Source organism: Chrysochloris asiatica, unplaced genomic scaffold, assembly GCF_000296735.1.
Source record: "Chrysochloris asiatica unplaced genomic scaffold, ChrAsi1.0 scaffold00174, whole genome shotgun sequence".
Lineage (NCBI taxonomy): Eukaryota > Metazoa > Chordata > Mammalia > Afrosoricida > Chrysochloridae > Chrysochloris > Chrysochloris asiatica.
Window position 1 is genome coordinate 2,287,577 of NW_006408692.1, and position 18,439 is coordinate 2,306,015.

At 41.9% G+C, this 18,439-nt stretch overlaps 1 protein-coding gene across 1 annotated transcript in view; it reads right to left on the minus strand.

Moving 5' to 3' along the window:
* Positions 1-9,050: 9,050 nt before the first annotated feature.
* TMCC3 (transmembrane and coiled-coil domain family 3) overlaps positions 9,051-18,439 on the minus strand; it is a 92,617-nt gene continuing 83,228 nt past the window's right edge. Inside the window, exons 3-4 of the mRNA XM_006871794.1 lie at positions 16,444-16,579; positions 9,051-9,735 (exon numbers count right to left, since the gene is read on the minus strand). Of these exons, the coding sequence (XP_006871856.1) occupies positions 9,433-9,735; positions 16,444-16,579 (439 nt within the window). The 3' untranslated portion in view covers positions 9,051-9,432. The remainder of the gene's footprint in view (positions 9,736-16,443; positions 16,580-18,439) is intronic.

Below are 18,439 nucleotides of genomic sequence, written 5' to 3' on the forward strand. Positions count from 1 at the left end.
AGGTCCTTGACAACTTCAATCTTTTCTCTTTTTATCATGGTGTTGTTTATTGGTCCAGTTGTGAGGAATTTTGTTTTCTTAACATTGAATTGTAACCTATACTGAAGGCTAAATTCAAAGATCGGAAGTGCTTCAAGCCCTCTTCACTTCCAGCAAGGAAGGTTGTATTGTCTGAATATCGTGAAGGTTCTTAATGAGACTTCCTCCATTCCTGATGCTGTATTCTTCTTATAATCCAGTTTCTTGGATTATTTGCTTAACATACAAACTGAATAGATGTAGTGAAAGGATACAACCCTGATGCACACCTGATTTTAAACCATGTAGTATTCCCTTGGAGTTCTGGTGTGGAGCTGTGGGCTAATGCATCAGCCTGCAAGGTCGTTTGAACTGCAAGGCTGGCGGTTCAAGCTCACCAGCTGCTCCTTGGAAACCCTATACAGGGTCGCTGTGGGTCAGAATCGACTCAATGGCACTTAACAACAGCAGTATCCCCTTACTCTGTTCAATGACTGCCTCTTGGTCTATATATAGGTTTGTCATGAGCAAAATTAATTATTCTGGAATCTCCCATTCTTTGCTTAGTTTGTTATAATCGACATAGTTGAATGCCTTTGCATAGTCAATGAAACAAGTAAATTTTTTGGTATTCTCTGCTTTCAGCCAACATCCATCATCCATTAAATGCCAGCAATGATATCCCTCATTCCATATCCTTTTCTGAGTTTGGTTTGAATTTCTAACAGTTTCCCTGTCGATGTACTGCTGCAACCATTTTTGAACTCTCTTCAGCAAAACTTCACTTGTATGTGATATTAATATTAATATTAATATTAATGGCACTTATCCTACAGCTCACTACTTCTGGAGCTATATTGGACTTCAAACCCAATGGAAGTCTGATGAGAGACTAGCAGTCAAATACTCTGGGGAACAAACACTTGTGGGAAGGCTTGGACAACACAATTAGTTGTGATGTGGACACTCCAAGGGTCAGAGAAGAATCCAGGTTTCTGACAATTTGTTTGGCAAGTGGAGTCCCTACTTTCTACTAGAGACTAATTCACGACTTGCGTTCTTTTTACGATACAGTAGTCAGGATGGTAAGGGTTGTCACATACTTTGGATATGTTATCAGGGGGATCCAGTCCCTGGAGAAGGACATCATGCTTGGTCAGAGATAACAAGGAAGACCCCCAGTGAGATGGATTGACACAGGGACTTCAACAATGGGCGGAAACACAGCAATGATCTTGAGGCGGGAACAGGGCCCAGCAGAGTTGCTGTCTGTTACACACAGGGTGGCTATGAGTTGGAACTGACTCCACGGCATCTAAAAACAACAACAGCAGCAGCTTATTTTTAAGCAGAACAAAACAAAACAAAAAAATCCAATTCCCCATGCCAGAGTCAGGGCAGTGTAACCACCAATAAAATAGCTGTTAACATGACTGATGATTACTCCTGCTAACTGCTTTCGTCAAAGGCTTGGCAGAGGAGCCATTTTGGCTGCCTGAGTAAAGAGAGAAATTTCCTAGGTGGCCACCACAGATGGTAGTAGATATCACAGAACATAGAACAGGGCGGGAACATCTCAGAGCAGAAAACGGATAAATATTCAGTCAAGCCAATTGCCAATTATACATTCTAAGAATCCCAGGAAGCCAGGCAGGTGTAAATGTTTCATGTATTAATTGCATTCTATTCCTCTTCAGCCACAAATCCACCAACCCACGGGCTCTTCCAAGCTTTCTTCAAAGATCTCTGCCCTCATCCCAGCACAGTCAATGGCGCAAAGGTATAAACTGTGGGTTGCACCATTTGCAACCACAGTATTACAACCAATTTTAGGATTAAAAACGCTGTTTTGATTCTAGGAGATGATCATTTCTACCTTGCAGATGCAGTCAGCTGCTAAGTGACTGCAAGCTAATGACTCGATTTGATTATAGTCCCCAGTGCAGCTCCAGACTCACACAAGCTTGAGGTGGAAAATACAGCTCCACAATTACCTGCTGTGTTATATTCACGTTCCTTAATAGTGCCTGTCTGATTTGGTTGCTAGGACAATTACATATGAAAATATGTGTAAAGCACTTGGCACAGTGCCTGGCACACAATAAATGCTCAGAGAATATTAACTGTTGTCCCCTAACTGTGAATGCCCAGAAATGTTCTGTCTGGTATCACTATGGTCCTATGTGTCCCATACATTTCTACATCTTACCGTCATACAGTCTAGACGTCACTGTGTGGGGGATGGGGATGCAGATAAAGCTGTTCAGAATGCTAAGACTCTACGTTCTCTAGTTGTGGCTGGGGCTATTCTCACGTGTCCGAGATAGTTTTCTTCTTTTGTATTAGAGGTCCATACGTTATTCAAAATTGAAAAGCATTACTTTATGCTACAGAGATATCTTCATTATTAGCTAAAATCCAAGTAATCAAGCTTTCACTCTCTCTTTTTTTTAATTCAGGGAAACATAAGACTTGGTAAGGTGTTTTCAGCAAAAGCAACATTCGGACATATGCTGGGCTGTCTATCTACTTAATGCAACTACTTTCATCTTCCAGATTTCTATCTCCAAAAGAAGTCAAATCCTACAAGTTTTAAATATGCTGTTGTCTATCATCTAAGCATTGTGGTTATTGTGTTCATACAGAATTGTTCAGGACACCCAGTTGACCAGAAGCAAAGAGCTGACAAGTCAGGATCATGGAAAGACAAAGGCATAGCCCTGAATCCCTCCTTCACTGGCAAAGACCTTGGGGAGGCTCATGCATCTCAGCTTTCATTTCATCCATCACGGAGATGATGGTGCCCATATCGGAGGACTGGTTCAGAAGAATCCAAACTCTATGAAATAAAGTACTATGTAAACCTCCCCCCCACACACACACATACACACAAACCCACAAACCCACAAATGAGAGAAGTCTGCTTCACTCAGAGGGGGCTCCTCACCATTACCTGGATGTGTTCACATCTGTCTTAGTATATTGCCCTGGTTGTTTTTGTGTTTTCCCATCCTCCAGTTTACGATAGCTTTTCCTTCTCCCTCAACATCCTACCACACTTCCTCTGGGATGGGACATTCTAGAGAATGTTACTGTTAAGTACCATCAAGTGAGTACCGACTCATAGTGACCCTGTATAGGTTTTCCTAGGAGTGGCTGGTGGGCTTGAACAGCCAACCTTGTAGTAAGCAGTCTAGTACATATCCTACAGACCCACACCAGGACTATGGAATAGAAGACTTGAAATTAGTTAAAAAATGACTACACACACACATATACCCACATTTGCTACTGAGATACATTCTGACAAATGTGAAAATTTAAGAAATCTAACACCAAAACTAGTATCAAGTGTTTTTTAAAAATAATGTCATCTGCTTTCAATTCATTGATGATAACACAATCGGGTGAAGATCTACAGAGAATTTACAACTGTAGGCTGACATGAAGTTATATAGTATACCACAAAATGGGAATTCTGCAACAGACTTCCCAGACATCATACTGAACAGTTCCAGTTTCTACTCTCATAGTGCCAACTACTGCCTTAATTAATATATTCTAAAACACAGAGCACATTTTGTTGAAACATTTCTCTTAGGACAAACACATCAGACAGACATGCTTTAAATCAATTAAAACTGCAACACATAAATCATTCCTGAAATAATTAAGGTACATTATGTTCTATCTTCTTATGGAAGAGAGAATTATACTGACTTAACAAAAGCAGAATTATAGTTTTGATTTTATATCTTATGGATCACCAAGCTTTTGGTAATGGTAACATTATTTTTTATTTGGATACTTTCTTTTCAAAATGATTTATCTGTTTAGACAAACTCCTACCTAGCATATGTACTAAACTTTTACTTGAAACATCTCTCTTCAGATAAAGTCTTAAATTTTAAATAATGCCATTTCTTCCTATTTCTAGAGCTTTCTTTCTGAGATTACATATACATAAAATAGGTTATTTAATCATACATCTTCATGGTAGTAAACCTGTTCCAATGTTTTTCCAAATCAACTAAATTTGAATTGAATTTATTAAAATGTCTCCATTCAATGCAAAATAATTTGGAATTTCTAACTGAACCAAAAAGGACAAAAGTAATTCATTGCTCAAGGGGAGCTAGTTCTAGATGGTGTAATTGAACCCATAATTAAACCTGACATGTAGGAGAAATATGGAGTCCTCGGTGGTGCTGTAGGATAAACACTGGACTACAAAGTTGCTTTGAATTGCAGTTGGTGGTTCAAATGCACCGATTGCTCCTCAGTAACCATGTAAAGGAGCTCTGGTAGCGTAGTGGTTATGAATCGGGCTGCGAACCTTAAGGTCAGCGGTTCGAAACTACCAGCCACTCCGCGGGAGAAAGATGAGGCTTTCTACTCCCGTAAGGATTTACACCCTTGGAAACCCTGTACAGGGTCGCTATGGGTCGGAACCGACTCGACGGCACATCACAACAAACAACAACAACAACCATGTAAAAGGTCACTGTAAGTCAGTTTCAGAACTAAGGTGTGCCTGACTAAAGCCATGTTATTTTCAATAACTTCATACACATGTGAAAGTTGGACAATGAATAAGGAAGACTGTAGAAGAATTGATGCATTTGAGTTACAGTGTTGGAGAAGAATATTTTAAAGTACCATAGACTGCCAAAAGAACAAGTAAATCCGTGTTGGATGTACAACCAGAAAGCTCCTTTGAGGCCAGGAAGGGGAGACTTCACTTCTTATGCTTTGGACATACTATCAGGAGAGACCAATCCCTGGAGAACAGCATCATGCTTGTAAAATGGAGGGTCAGTAAAAAAAGGAAGACCCCCAACAAGACGGACTGGTGGCAGCAACAATGGGCTCAAGTATAATAACAATTGTGAGGTTGGTACAGGATTGGGAAGTATTTCATTTTGTTGTGCACAGTGTCACTGAGTTGGAACTGACTCGACAGCACCTAACAACAACAAATGAATTGGACCCAACTTGCCGACACTTAGCAATAACAACATGCAGAAGAAATGCAGGGCAGTAAGCATGGTAGTGAGGGCAATAATTCAATGAAAACTAAAATAACAAAGCAGAAGATGAGCTCAAGTCACAGAAAACTGACAGAGAGGATTCTAACATCCTGGGCTGAAAAGAAAAGGTGTTTCAGAAGACCACAGTCTACCAATCGGTCACAGGGATCAGGTAAGCTAAACCACCAGGGGTCCCTACCAGAATCTTAAGACAATTCTACTTCTATGGTCCAAATTCAGCAGCTGAATGTTTTAGTTACTGTTTCATTGTGTTTTTTTTGTTTGTTTTATTCTGACTTAATCATACTCAAAATATGAGCTGAAATAACCAATAAAAAACCCACAGGCAAGTATTTTTAGAATTTTGTTATGCTCTCAGGAAACTGTCATTTTCCTGGTGACCATGAAAATAACATATCACCAAGAACCCCAGTGCTGAAATTCAGTTTCCAGTGTCTTCAATTCTGCAATCACTCTGTAATGTTCTCAGAGTGACAGGGCTAACATATCTGCCAGGGGTTGCATTGCATCCCTGGTAGCTGTGGATGTGACCTTATTTGGAACAATGGTTTGTGCAGATGTACTTTGGAAACATGGAGTAGGGTGGGCCCTCAACCAACCCGACTGGTATGCTTATAAGAGGAGACACAGCCATCGAGAGCAGATGGTCATGTGAAGAAGACATGTTGACATTAACAGCCAAGGAATGCCTGGGGCCACCAGAAGCTGCCAGTCAAGAGTTTCCCCAGGAGCTTTCTGAGAGCACGGACCCACTGACACCTGAATTTTGGACAGTCTCTAGAAATGTGAGACAATAAATGTCTGGTTTGGGGTATTTTGTTACGGCTGTTCTAGAAAACAAATACAACTAGTCTTTATCTTTAGATATGCACTAGATGTTTGGCACAAATGAAGAGGATGAGCTAATGTTGATGAAACAGCCCATTTCAGAACATGTCAGAGCTATGGCATTATCTTAAAACTGTATCCTTACCAAGTTTCCCTTTATCTTCTTACACAGAGAAGAGTTAGTGAGCAGTGGATGGGTGTTCTCCTTACGCAGAGAAGAATAAACTGCAAGAATAAAAGATGAAGATACCCTTGGAGTATCTCCTCTCACTAAAATGCTTCATGAACTTTCAATAAGTCACTAAGAAAGGGGTGGGGAACGTCTGGCCCATGGGCCACTTAAGGCCCGTGATATCATTTGGTCTGACCCTACCAAGGCAACCGTAGTTTCAGTCATCACATTTATTGTTGTTATTAAGTGCCATCAACTCACTTCCAACTCATAGCGACCCTGTGTGGGGTTTCCGAGGAGCAGCTGGTGGGTTTGAACCACTGACCTTGTGATTTGCAGTTCAATGCTGATCCTACAGCTCCACGCCAGGAATCCAGCCATCACATTAAGGATGAGTTAATTAAATGTTTGACCAAATATAGCAGGGTAAGTTTTAAATTGATAATTTTGTATGGTCCATGAATGATATTATAAATTTTGGCGGAAAAAAGTTCCCCATCTCTATTTAAAATATATATGCTATGCATGAGCATACTCCTGGAGAAAATATGGTTATTTGAGCTTGGATGCATGTCACTGAAAACAAGGGGGAATAAAAGGAATCCACTATTACGTAGGATGGTTTGTTGTTGATTATTAAGTGCTAATGTATCGGTTCTGACTCATAGCGACCCTGTTATAGGTTTCCGAGGCTTTAAGTTCTTCATGGGAACAGAAAGCCTCATGTTTCTTCTGTGCAGTGCGGCTGGAGAGCTATGGTTTGCAATCCAGTGCTTATCGTATGGGGCCACACCTGAAGCTGTTAACAGAATCTGGTAGAAATTGCCTTGATTCTAACCTGAAACTATTGTAGGATAGAAAGGAGGCAATTTCTACCAGTTTCTTGGAACAGTACCAGATTGGGGAGTATGTTGTGTGTTTTCCCTTTCTTACTCGATTTCCTCAGTGGGACAACAAAACACGGACCACAGGTGTGAGAAATGTCAACAAACATACTTGTTAGATGAGTGACCACCGGGTGGAGTGGCGACAAGGGAACAAAGCCCAAGTTTGTTTGGATCCTCAGGGAACCTCACTCCCGCTTCCTAAAGGAATAGCAGACTACACCCACACTCGCCCCTTGTTGTTGTTGTTATGTGCTGTGGAGTCGTCTAAAGTGTCCCTCAGAAGGGTTTTCAGATAGCCTGGAGTCCCAGAATCTAGCCGGACTGTACGCCATCAGTCCTTAGCCTACATGCAGACTGAGGCCCCACATGAAGGGGAGCATCAGCCACAGGGGGCGCACCATGCTTCTCCCAGTCCCCAGGTGGGATGGGTCACGGTGTATATACAGCCAGTGTGGGCAGCCACGTGGCAGTTCTGCCAAGGAGAGGGGTCAAAGCCATAACTCCCTCTCCCCTAAAGCAAAAATAACTAATAACGAAAAGACTTCATGGAAATTACGTTTATTGTTTTAAAAAGCTTGATTCAGGAATTAGACAATGGTGACAGTTACACAAATTTATGAATAAACTAAAAAAACCACTGGATTATTATACACTTAGAAAACAAAAAGAAAGTTGGAGATGAGTGACTCTCGGGCACACCCAGATTGCACTAAATACTAAACGATTTCATTCTTTCAAATCATGGCACACTCTGTCACATTTTTTTTCAGGCGATTTCCCTAAGAGCAGCTGTTTGCAAAATATTGCACTTACTGTAAATCCGTGCAAGATTTAATGTTATTGGAAGAAAATGTATACTAACATGCCTCTGTGTAACATGCTTTCAGAGAACGGAAGAGTGGCAGGAGGAGGGACTGACTAATAACAGTTCTCATTCAATCGTCTTATGTCTTCTTTTTTGTACACAGAGAAACATAATGAAAGGAAAGTATCTCCAGGAATGAAGACAGTATGACATTCCCCAAACAGGCCAAATTTTTGGAAGCTTTCAGTTCAGTGGAAATGTGGCCATCTTTTTAGCTCTCAACTTATTTTCAGTGGGATCATAAGAGACAGATGCCAGTCTTGGCTCAAATACCAAGTTAAATTTAGTTTATTCTCATTGATCGCCCACTTCCATAAGAGTGCCCCCTCAGTCTTCCTTCAGCTGAAGAGCTCCCACCAATCTAGTTACCATCCAGCTGGGCCAGGGTCCTGTTTTCCTCATGCTTCCTGTGCTGACTACCACAGTGCACTTTTGCTTTATGAACTGATTTTGTTGCTTTCGTTAAAGAAAAAACAAACAAAAAATCACCAGCTACAGAGGTCACGTTTGCTTTTCTTTATCAGAGTATACTAAGTTGTGCAATTCCTCACAAACTTGTGAATCGCGTGGATCACACTGACTGAATCACATCTGCCAGGAGGATTTATCACAATTAAGATCTGCCAAAACACAAACCGAATGTCCACAGGATCCCAAGTTAATGTGGAAGCCATGGTTGGATGAGGGTTTGGGCAGTATTTTGGCGTGCTTTGGAGGTGAGACAATCACTAGCCAGTTAAGATGATATCAGGTATGTGGTTTCCTAAGTATTAAGAAGGGGGAAGCCCCATTTATAAATCTGTCTTGCCACTTAAAGTGCAGCAGAAGCTCTGTTGGATAAACAGGCGTGTTCTAAGATTTCCATGTTACAGAGAGTTACACACAGTTGACCACCGTGGACACACAGTACATAATGAGATGTAGTCATCTTTGGACAAGTGGGATGGATTATGTGGGGATTTATTCTACTTCAATAGGTCACAAGTGTTGAATTAATATCGCCAACTCCTTTGTTTCTTCATTCCAAATTATGCTCTGTGTTTGTAGCTTATAGGACCGAGGGACAGTATAACCATTGTTGTTAAGTGCCTTCAAATCGATTCCAACCCATAGCGACCCTGTATAGGGTTTCCAAGGAGCAGCTGGTGAGTTTGAACCACCAACCTTGCAGTTCAAATGGCTTTGCAGTCTGGCGCATTAACCCACAGCGCCACACCAGGGCTCCATGTATAACCAGTCGTCATGGTGATACTAATTGTTTACAGAAATGTAAAAGAAGTGAGAGAATTCAAGTCCCTTTTCTTCTGGATCACTAATTATGTCAATTGCTCAATCACAGAGTTTACCAAGCTGGGCTAGTCAGGTGAGCAGGAAATCTGGTCTGATTAAGGCAATGAGCAATGGAGAACTCAGAAACAGATTCACATTAACCAAGTACAGGAAATAAATTGGCAGCTGCTACTGAGTTACAGAATTGTAGTTATTTACACCCACTCAGCCCAAGTCCTTGCAGTCTTCGGTCGGCATAACCGTTAATATGAAAATTTGGTAGTATGCACAAAGTTTTCTCTAAAAAAATTTGACAGGACTGGCAGCAATAAACCAGTGGCTTCATCTTGGTATTATTATTCTTTCTATGGCACACAGAATTGGGTCCCAGTTTTTACAAAATATTGCGAGAAGAGTCACAGCAAAGAAGGTGCCTAGAATGTGGAAGCGGCTCTTCATCATGGGTGAGACAAACTTGGCAATGGTGGACACGCAGACTAGGATGACGGTCATGATGGCCAGGATCACGTTGATGCACTTCCCCAGGAGGAATCTGGCATTCATGCTGTCTGTCTGCTGGGTTTGCTGCTCCTGCTGATGAAGCTCCAGCTTAGAAATGCGAGTCTGGCAGGACTCCAAGGCTTCCTGTGGGTAAGAGAGAGAAGGAGGATCAAGAGCTGTTGAGCTCAGGGCTGGAATGCAAGCAGGCCAGTGCTGATGCCAGAGCACCACACCAGGACTCCTCCAGCTGCATTCAGTCCTGCTGTGCTGCTGCTGTGTGCCAAGTGGGTTCCAACTCCTAGTGACCCTGTAGAGGGGTGCCAAGGCTATAAATCTTTATGGAAGCACAAAGCCTCATTGTTCTCTCACAGAGCGGCTGGTGAATTCAAACTGCTGAACTGGTGGTAACCCAGTGCACCCAGGTAACTTCAAATACCCAAATACCATACTGATGACAATGGTGACGATAGATAAAGAAGTAACAAAGGAGCCTAAGGTGTGTCGTACCCTCTTATTCATGCATAGAATGAGCTTGAGTAGACAACCAGAAGAGTCCTGGTGTGGCACACTGGACTGTGAACGATAAAGTCGGTGGTTCAAACCCACCAGCTGCTCCTTAGAAAACCTACACGGTTGCCATGAGTTGGAACTGACTCAATAGCACTTAACAACAACAGACAACCACAAAACACCATAAATGGAGAATTATGGTTATTATCAGTTTTGAAAGATTGGCAATGGCTGGTACCATGGAAGAGATACCCAAACACTACAATGGATGGGGGTCTGTCTTGTGACCAATGGCTCCTCTATCTTCAGTCAAGGAAGGGGATGTATTTGAATGCTAATCCTTATTTCTACTACTCAACTTCCTGTGTAGTACAAAGGGTTTGCACTCATTTATGAGCCTAAAGATTGGTACTTCAAATCCACCCAGTGACAGCGGAAGAAAGGCCTGGTGCTTTGCTTCTGTAAAGAATACTGCTGAGCTATGGAACCACTCTACTCTGTATCACGTGAGGCAGCCATGGGTCAATCAACTTGACAGCAATGGGTCTGTGTTTTTTTGGTTTTAATGTTCACTGCCGAAAGCAGAGAATATGAGAAAAATGTTTACCTGTGCTTTATTGGCTATGCAAAGGCTTTCGATTATGTGGATCTTGACAAGCTATGGACAACATGTGGAAAATAAGTACTCTGGAACACTTAATTGTGCTCATGAGGAGCCTGTCCATAAACCAAGAGGCAGTCTTCAGACAGAACAAGGGGACACTGAATGTTTTAAAATGAGCAAAAGTGTACACCAGGGTTGCAGTCTATCACCAAACTTATTCAATCTGTATGCTGAGCAAATAATTCGAGAAGCTGGATTATATGAAGAAGAACATGGCATCACGATTGGAGGAAGACTCATTAACAACCTGCAATATGCAGATGACACAACCTTGTGGGCTTAAAGTTAAAATATTTACTGATGAAGATCAAAGATCACAGTCTTTGGTATTGGTTGCACCACAATGTAAAGAAAAACAAAAATCCTCACCACTAGACCAATGAATAATATAAAGATAAATGGAGAAAAGATTGGAATTGTCAAAGACTTCATTTCGCTTGGATCAACCATCACTACACATGGAAGCAGCAGTCACGAAATCAAATGACATATTGCATTAGGCAAATGTGCTGCACAAGACCTCTTTATAGTGTTCAAGAGCAAAGATGTCAGTTTGAGGACTAAAGTGCACCTGACCCAAGCCCTGGTATTTTCAATAGACTCATATGCATGTGAAAGTTGGACAATGAATAAGGAAGGCCCTAGAAGAATTGATGCACTTGAATTATGGTGTTGGAGGACCATCAAGAGGGAAGAGCATGGGATCCTAACCAGAAAAGCAGGAACAACAGGAATGGCGGCAGAGGTGATGGCATAGAGAGACAGAGCAGCAGAGACCTATAGGCCCATGGACTGAAAAAGGCAGTGTGCCTGAAGATAGGCTTGCAAAATATGCTCTTTGGACAATTAAATGAATATACCTTTTCAATGTGGTATGTGTACAGCCAAAAATAAAAGAAAAAGTAATACAGGTAAATACTGTTAGCTGATGGTGTATGGAGGGGACTGTAAGTATTGCAATCATTTGTTGAATGTGAAACTGATGATCTGCCCTGTAAACCTTCACTTAATTCACAATAAAAGTTTTAAAATAAAAAATGTTAAATGGAAAACTTAAAAAACAAAATGAAACCAAACCAAATCTGTGTTGAGAGAAGTACAACCAGAATGCTCCTCCTTAGAAACCAGGATGGCAAGACTTCTTCCCCTGGAGAAGGACATGATGCTTGGCAAAGCAGAGGGTCAGACAAAAAGAAGACGACCCCCAACAACATGGATTAGCACAGTGGCAGCAGCAACGGACTCAAGTGTAGCAGCTATTGTGAGGTAGGTAGGACCACGCACGGTTTTGTTACGTCGTGCATAAGGTCACTATGAGTCGGTACCTAGTCAATGGCACTTAACAGCTCAGAGTTTATACGTGTCTACTTACAGATGAGCAGAGAATGGAGGGAGAGGGAGAAGGAGGGGATAGGATTGATCAAGGCGGAGGCAACTGCTCCTACACTCTGAATGCTGTGCTCTGCAGGATTCTACCCTAAACCACGCACTTATCCACTCCAAGGTACTAAGACCGAGATGCCTCCCGAGTGCCTCTCTAGCTGGCTGTCTCTTCTGACACGGACTCATAAATCTACATGCTTCCTTGATATCTGCATTTGTGCTTCTTAAAAGCACCTCGAATTCAACATATTCAATACAAAATACAGATTTATGTACTGAATCCCTTTACTACACCCTCCAAACAATCATGTTTCCCCTCTGCTGTTCTTTCCCCAGAAAAAAGCACCACAATCCATCCAGTTCCTCATACCAGGAGCCTATGAGGCATCCCTTGATACCCCTCATCCACTGCCCAGCACTGTTGATGCCACATCCAATATCTAACTCAATTAGCTCACTTCTCTCTCCTCCACCCAAACCAAGTCACCACAGCCTCCTGCATGAAGTAACCTTACACTTTTTCCCAGAATCCTCTTGTTCCCCAACTCCATGGATTCATTTTCTACCAGCAGCCCAAGTTTACCTTTAACAATGAATATTTGATGTGCCTCATTTCCTTGAGACCTTTCAAATCCATAACATGTCCTTTGAGGCCTGGAATAGCTCAGGCCCAGCCAATCTCTCCAGCGCCATTTCGTGTGAGTCCTCTAGTCACCTGCTCTGACCACACTGGCCTTTCCCCACTTCTGAAAAGGCACATTCACATCCCTCCAGGTCTTTGTACACACAGTGTCCTCTGCCTGAAATGTTCGTCTCCCTATCCCTCCCCTCCTTTAGGATGGATTTCCTATTCATTTTTCAGATCATATCACGATTGTTTCTTCCTGGGGGAGGCCTTCTGTGACCCACTGGACCAAGCTAGGTCTCTCTCTGGTCTTCTTTCCCCCAACACAGGCCATACGCTGTGAAGGCCGGGGTGAGGCCCACCTTGCTGTGTTGCTGTTGTCTCCAGCAGATGGCCTTGTGCCAGGCACACCACAGGACACTGAAGACTGGTGCCACTATCACGATGTGAAGCTAAGAGCAAAAAACCGCGATGCCTTTTGGGAGAAAAAAACCTACCCAGAGGCAATACAACACGTCCCTTTAGTTCACTAGTCTGTTATTGATAACAATTCCCAAGAAGCATTTGCTCAATTAAGATGCAGTCATTTTTTTTTAAGGATTTAAACAAGCATAATGGCTGCAACATTGATTTGCTTTTTTTTCGGCTGAAGGTACTCTAAGGGCTAAAGAAAATGGTTCTCTGTTACTATAGTAACTTTCATTACACGAGGTTACCAACAAGACAAGGAAAAACTTCAAATCCTCACATCAAAAATGTGCTGGCTTTCCTGGGTACATTATAAACTGATGATAGTAACAGCTCACACCCCAGAGAAATGCACGGGTTTCAACCACGTGGAGTAAAGGTTTTCCTTCATTTTAGGCATGGAATGGAAAAGGTGATGGAGTTAAACAAAAAATGGATTATCCATGAATTATTCAAATTCATTATTCTACTGTTGGGTAGATGAATTACATATAATGGACTGATCTCAGAATTGCCTTAGAACTGTCATAGATTTTTTTTTTTGCCCCCAAGTAAAATACAAGGAAATTAAGCACTGAATTGCAAGGGACTTTAGTCATGGCCTCAAGAGATACTCAGTTCCACAATCTTTAGTGCTTCCTCAGGCCCAATACTTAATATATTACAGATGGGGAGAGACGGAGCAGCTCTAAACATTTTTAAATTGGGAATTCAGAATTACAACAAAACAAAAACACTCAACTGCTTAACTCTATAACAAAACCCCTGTCTTCCTACAGTACACATACAGCGTCACTCACCCTGACCTATTCCCTATTCTTACAGCCATGCCTGTAAGAAAAAAAATAAACAGAAATAAAGATGAAGCTTCTATTTGTATAAAATGTCTATCTCTAGAAGCCTTACAGAATATACTCAACAGTTATAGTAAAGAGATGAACCAACACTTCTCGACTGCTTATTTATTATGTGCCAGGCAAAGATTTTAGTATTTTATATGTATGAGTATTTTCCCATTTAACCTTCTCAACAGCCTTTTGAGGTAAAGCTCATTCATATTTCCATTTGATAGATGAGGAGACTGAGGTACAGGGTCACTCGGAGAGTCGGTGGTAGAGCCAGGATCCTAGCTATTCTATATGATAAGAAAGACCTCTCCAGTCACTTACATAGATGTCATCTTTGAATTTCTGGGCCCGAGTGAAATCTGAAAATGTTAACATGAACTTCTGAGTTTTTAAGTTCCCTTTATGAAATCCTTCCCTTTATCTGAACTTTTCACCCCTAACATATGTGTCCTAAAAAGGGAAGAACAGTATTAACCCAAATGATGCCCCAGATAAGAAAACCAACATTAAGTCATGCTTTCAGCCTCAACCTGGTGACATCTCAAACAGGTTCTAAAACAGAATGACCCAAGACAATGTCTCTACTTATCACCTATCAACACGTCACATACAGATGGGCTCACGCTTATTACGTCTCCTAGGCCACAACAGGGCCAGAAATCTCGCAAGTGTCTTCTGTTCCAAAGGAAGATAAGTGGTTGCTGGAGGCACACATCTCCTACCGTCTCTGGTCTCTGATGCTTTGGCTCCCAGAATTGTCGAATTTGGGCTTAGCACAGGGCCAGCCTGTGATACAGAGTGGAGGAAACAGGGGCATTTGGATCTCCACACACTGTAGGAGAAATCTCTACCTTTATGTTTTAAGTATCTGCCTAAGAAAGAAGGGTTTGAACCAGCCAACAGACTTTATAGAGCTGAAGAACATAACTACCACTGTGGGACAATGCAATGGATGTAAGGTCGGAGGTTCAAATTCACCAGCTGCTCCTTGGAAACCCTCTACAGTGTCGCTGTAAGTCAGAAATGACTCAAAGACACTTAACAACAACAACAAACAAAGAAAGCTGTAAAAGTGAAGCTGAGATTACATGAAGATCGCATTCTTTTGTTAGGAAATAATAAAAGAAGTGACCATGAAGCCCAGGGTTGTTTCACTGGTGGTGGTTAGGGGCTGTGGAGTCAGTTCCAACTCATAGCGACCCTGTACAGGGTTTCCGAGGCTGTAAATGTTTATGGGAGCAGAAAGCCTCATCTTTCTCCAGCGGAACAGCTGGTAGTTTAGAACTGCTGCCCTTGACTAGCAGCTAACTCGTAAACACTCCACTACCAGAGCTCATTTGTTTCATTACCACACTAGTATCAATTAGGAAATACTGGTGGATGCCTTTCTTTATACTGATCCAAGGATAAGCCACCCACTGGGACCCTATTTATCCCTTCAAGTCTCACCTTATCCAGGATATTTATTTCACATGCGTTATTCAGGGACTTTTTGTGAGACCTTGTTCAAGTCACTAACCTCTCTGTGCATCAGTATCCATATGTGAGAAATGGGGATAATAACAGGTACTAATGGAGGGTCAGAGAAGAAGACAAAGACCCCCAATGAGATGGACCGACACTGGCAGCAGCAATGGGTTCCGTGTGACAACAACTGTGAGCATGGTACCGGACCGGGCAGCATTTGGTTCTGGTGTGCACAGGGTTGCTAGGAGTCGAAACTGACTCCACATCACCTAACAACATCACTACCTCATAGAGGTGTTGTGAGAAGTAAACGGGGTGGGAGCCACGGCATGAGAAGTGCTTTGTGAATCCTTGAGACACAATATGGTTGAAGTTCTTATAAAGATTAGAATATGAAAATGTATTTTGTAGCTGAGCAGACAGACTCAAGGCTTTCTAGGCCTGACAACCAGTAAATGGTAGACCTGGGACTGGACTCCAACGTCTGTCTGCTAAGTGATGGACCATCTCATACTGCAGAGCTGGCTGGGCCACGCTAATCGAGCTGCCCATCATCTTGAGCGGCTGGAGGCCCTCCTGGCTCTCAGCTAGGCAGCTAGTTTACTGAAGGCAGGACTGGTCTCATATTCTCTAATTTTAAAAAATGTTAGTGGTGCTGGGGAGGACAGAGTATAAGTGAAAGCTTTAGGGTAGATGCTAAATTCTTACTAAATGGTTAGGCAGAGGATAGCTTCTTTCTGTAGCATCTACAATGTGAGTTCATGGTGAAGAAGAACTGTTGGTGTAGAGAAGACATGTGCCAGACTCCTTTAGGGCAGAAGGGATTCACTTCATTTGTTGGAGCCTGAAAAGAGCCTGCGTGAATGCCAATGTGAGGAAAACGGCACCTGGATGTCCCGCGACCGCTCGTAGGCCTGGTAGGCCACCTTCTCCTCAATGCTGGCCAGCTCCTGTTTCAGGTTGCCTGTCTCGTGCTGATGCAAATCAGTCAGGTCATGGAGCTGGTCTTCCAGTCGTTCATACCTTTGCAAAGAGAGGAACGATTCTGAGTGTGACATGTGAGAGGTCTTCAAGGGCACATCCTAGAACAGATAGCCTTTTTTCTCTTCCTGCTGCCAGTGCCCCTTGGCTTGTTTTCATCTCCTGACAGACTGCGTCCCTCCCCCACCCACCCCCAACCCCCATCACCACTACCACCACCCAAGGGTTTGAAAAAAAAAAAGGATAAGGCTAGCTATGGGAAACACTTTTTGGATTACCTGAAATCAAGGTCTGTAAAGAACTTGCAGTCTTAACTCTCTTCTTATGGCTGAATTTTCATGTAAACCCAATCTGGCTTTCCCACCCACATCAGACTAGCCCCTTAACCTGGCTATGGTGAACACAGGACAGGCCCTGCCAGTTAATGCTGGCTGGAGGGTCCCAAGACCAGGCTGTCCAGTTTTGTTCGAGGCAGGGACCCACTGGCCCCTGCGGCAGCTTCTCTCTCTTGTACCCCCAGAGTGTCAGGGCTCTCCGACCCCAGGGACCCCATAATGGGAGAAACAGGCTTTTAGAACCAACTTCTATTCTGTAGCCAGCTCCATGGTTTCCCATTGCAAACACTCAACTCATTCTGAATATGTTTCCTCAATTATTGGAACTTTAGTGATATTAAAAAAAATTATACTTGTTACAAATAAAGATGGCTTATCAGATGGCATGTCTAAATGTCCAAATCTTACAGTAACAGAAGTAAAATGATTCCCATTCCCCCTCTGCCTTCTGAGGAGAGGGATCTGTCTTATATTTGAAATGTCACCATGTCCAAGTACTATTTGAGGAAGAGGCATTGGCCTGCAATGACCTCCATCAATACTAGCTATATGGGGTACCTGATGGAATTAATAATAATGAGGGCAAAATAATTGAATCCAGATTTCATGATTGTTTTCAGTTATGATATCATGGTGGTAACATAAACAAGCAAATCACAAGTACAGGACAAATGGAAGCAAAAACTGTCCCAAACAGATGTAAATGCAAACTTGTGGCTTGGTATAAAATCTGCATTCCAAAAAATACTGTATCCCAAATTATCCAGATAGAATTCAAGTTACTATAGTCTGGAAAAGCAGTGACTCAGGAAAGAGTTCTTACGTGACAAAGACACCAAAGCCAACGTTCCATGTGGAAGGTTTCAAACAATTGTTCCATAATACGAGCTTTGAGAAAAGTTACATTTCTAAATTCATATAGCAAAGTCCCAGCAGACAAAAAACAACATGTCAGCTAAACTTGAAAGGTAAGCGCTACAATATTCAGTAGGCATTTCACTATTTAGTCAGCCATCTTAGATGTTAACATAGTCATTTGGACCAAAAAACTTTGGGGGGATGTTTTTATTGAGAAAATGGAGGAAAATCACCTCATTTTGGGACATACACATTTAAAAATATTAAAAAGCTACAAACACATAAAAGTCAGCTTTCAAAAGTCCGACTTTTAAAATTAACTAATATAACACACAAGATATGAATTTATGCTTTAATCTTAAAATAATTATTGGAATCATTTCAATTCGGATGAAAAGTTTAATGAGCAAAACTCAGTATGTAAAAAAAAAATGCAGTATATAAGGACTTCAAGATTGATATGCCAAATAAAATCTACTTGGTTGGACAATGAATTTAATTTGTCTTTTACTTGTCATAGGAATAGAGGGGATCAAAAACAGATCGACAGATTAATGTACTGAGTTTTTAAAACTTCTCTGAATCAGCACTCCCTGATGCACACGGTGTTAGACTACATACTGTTTTCTAGCAGAGCCACACATAGAATGGCTTTGCTTAATAGTTAAGTTATAAATTGCAAATTATGAAGTATGAAAAGACCTATTCA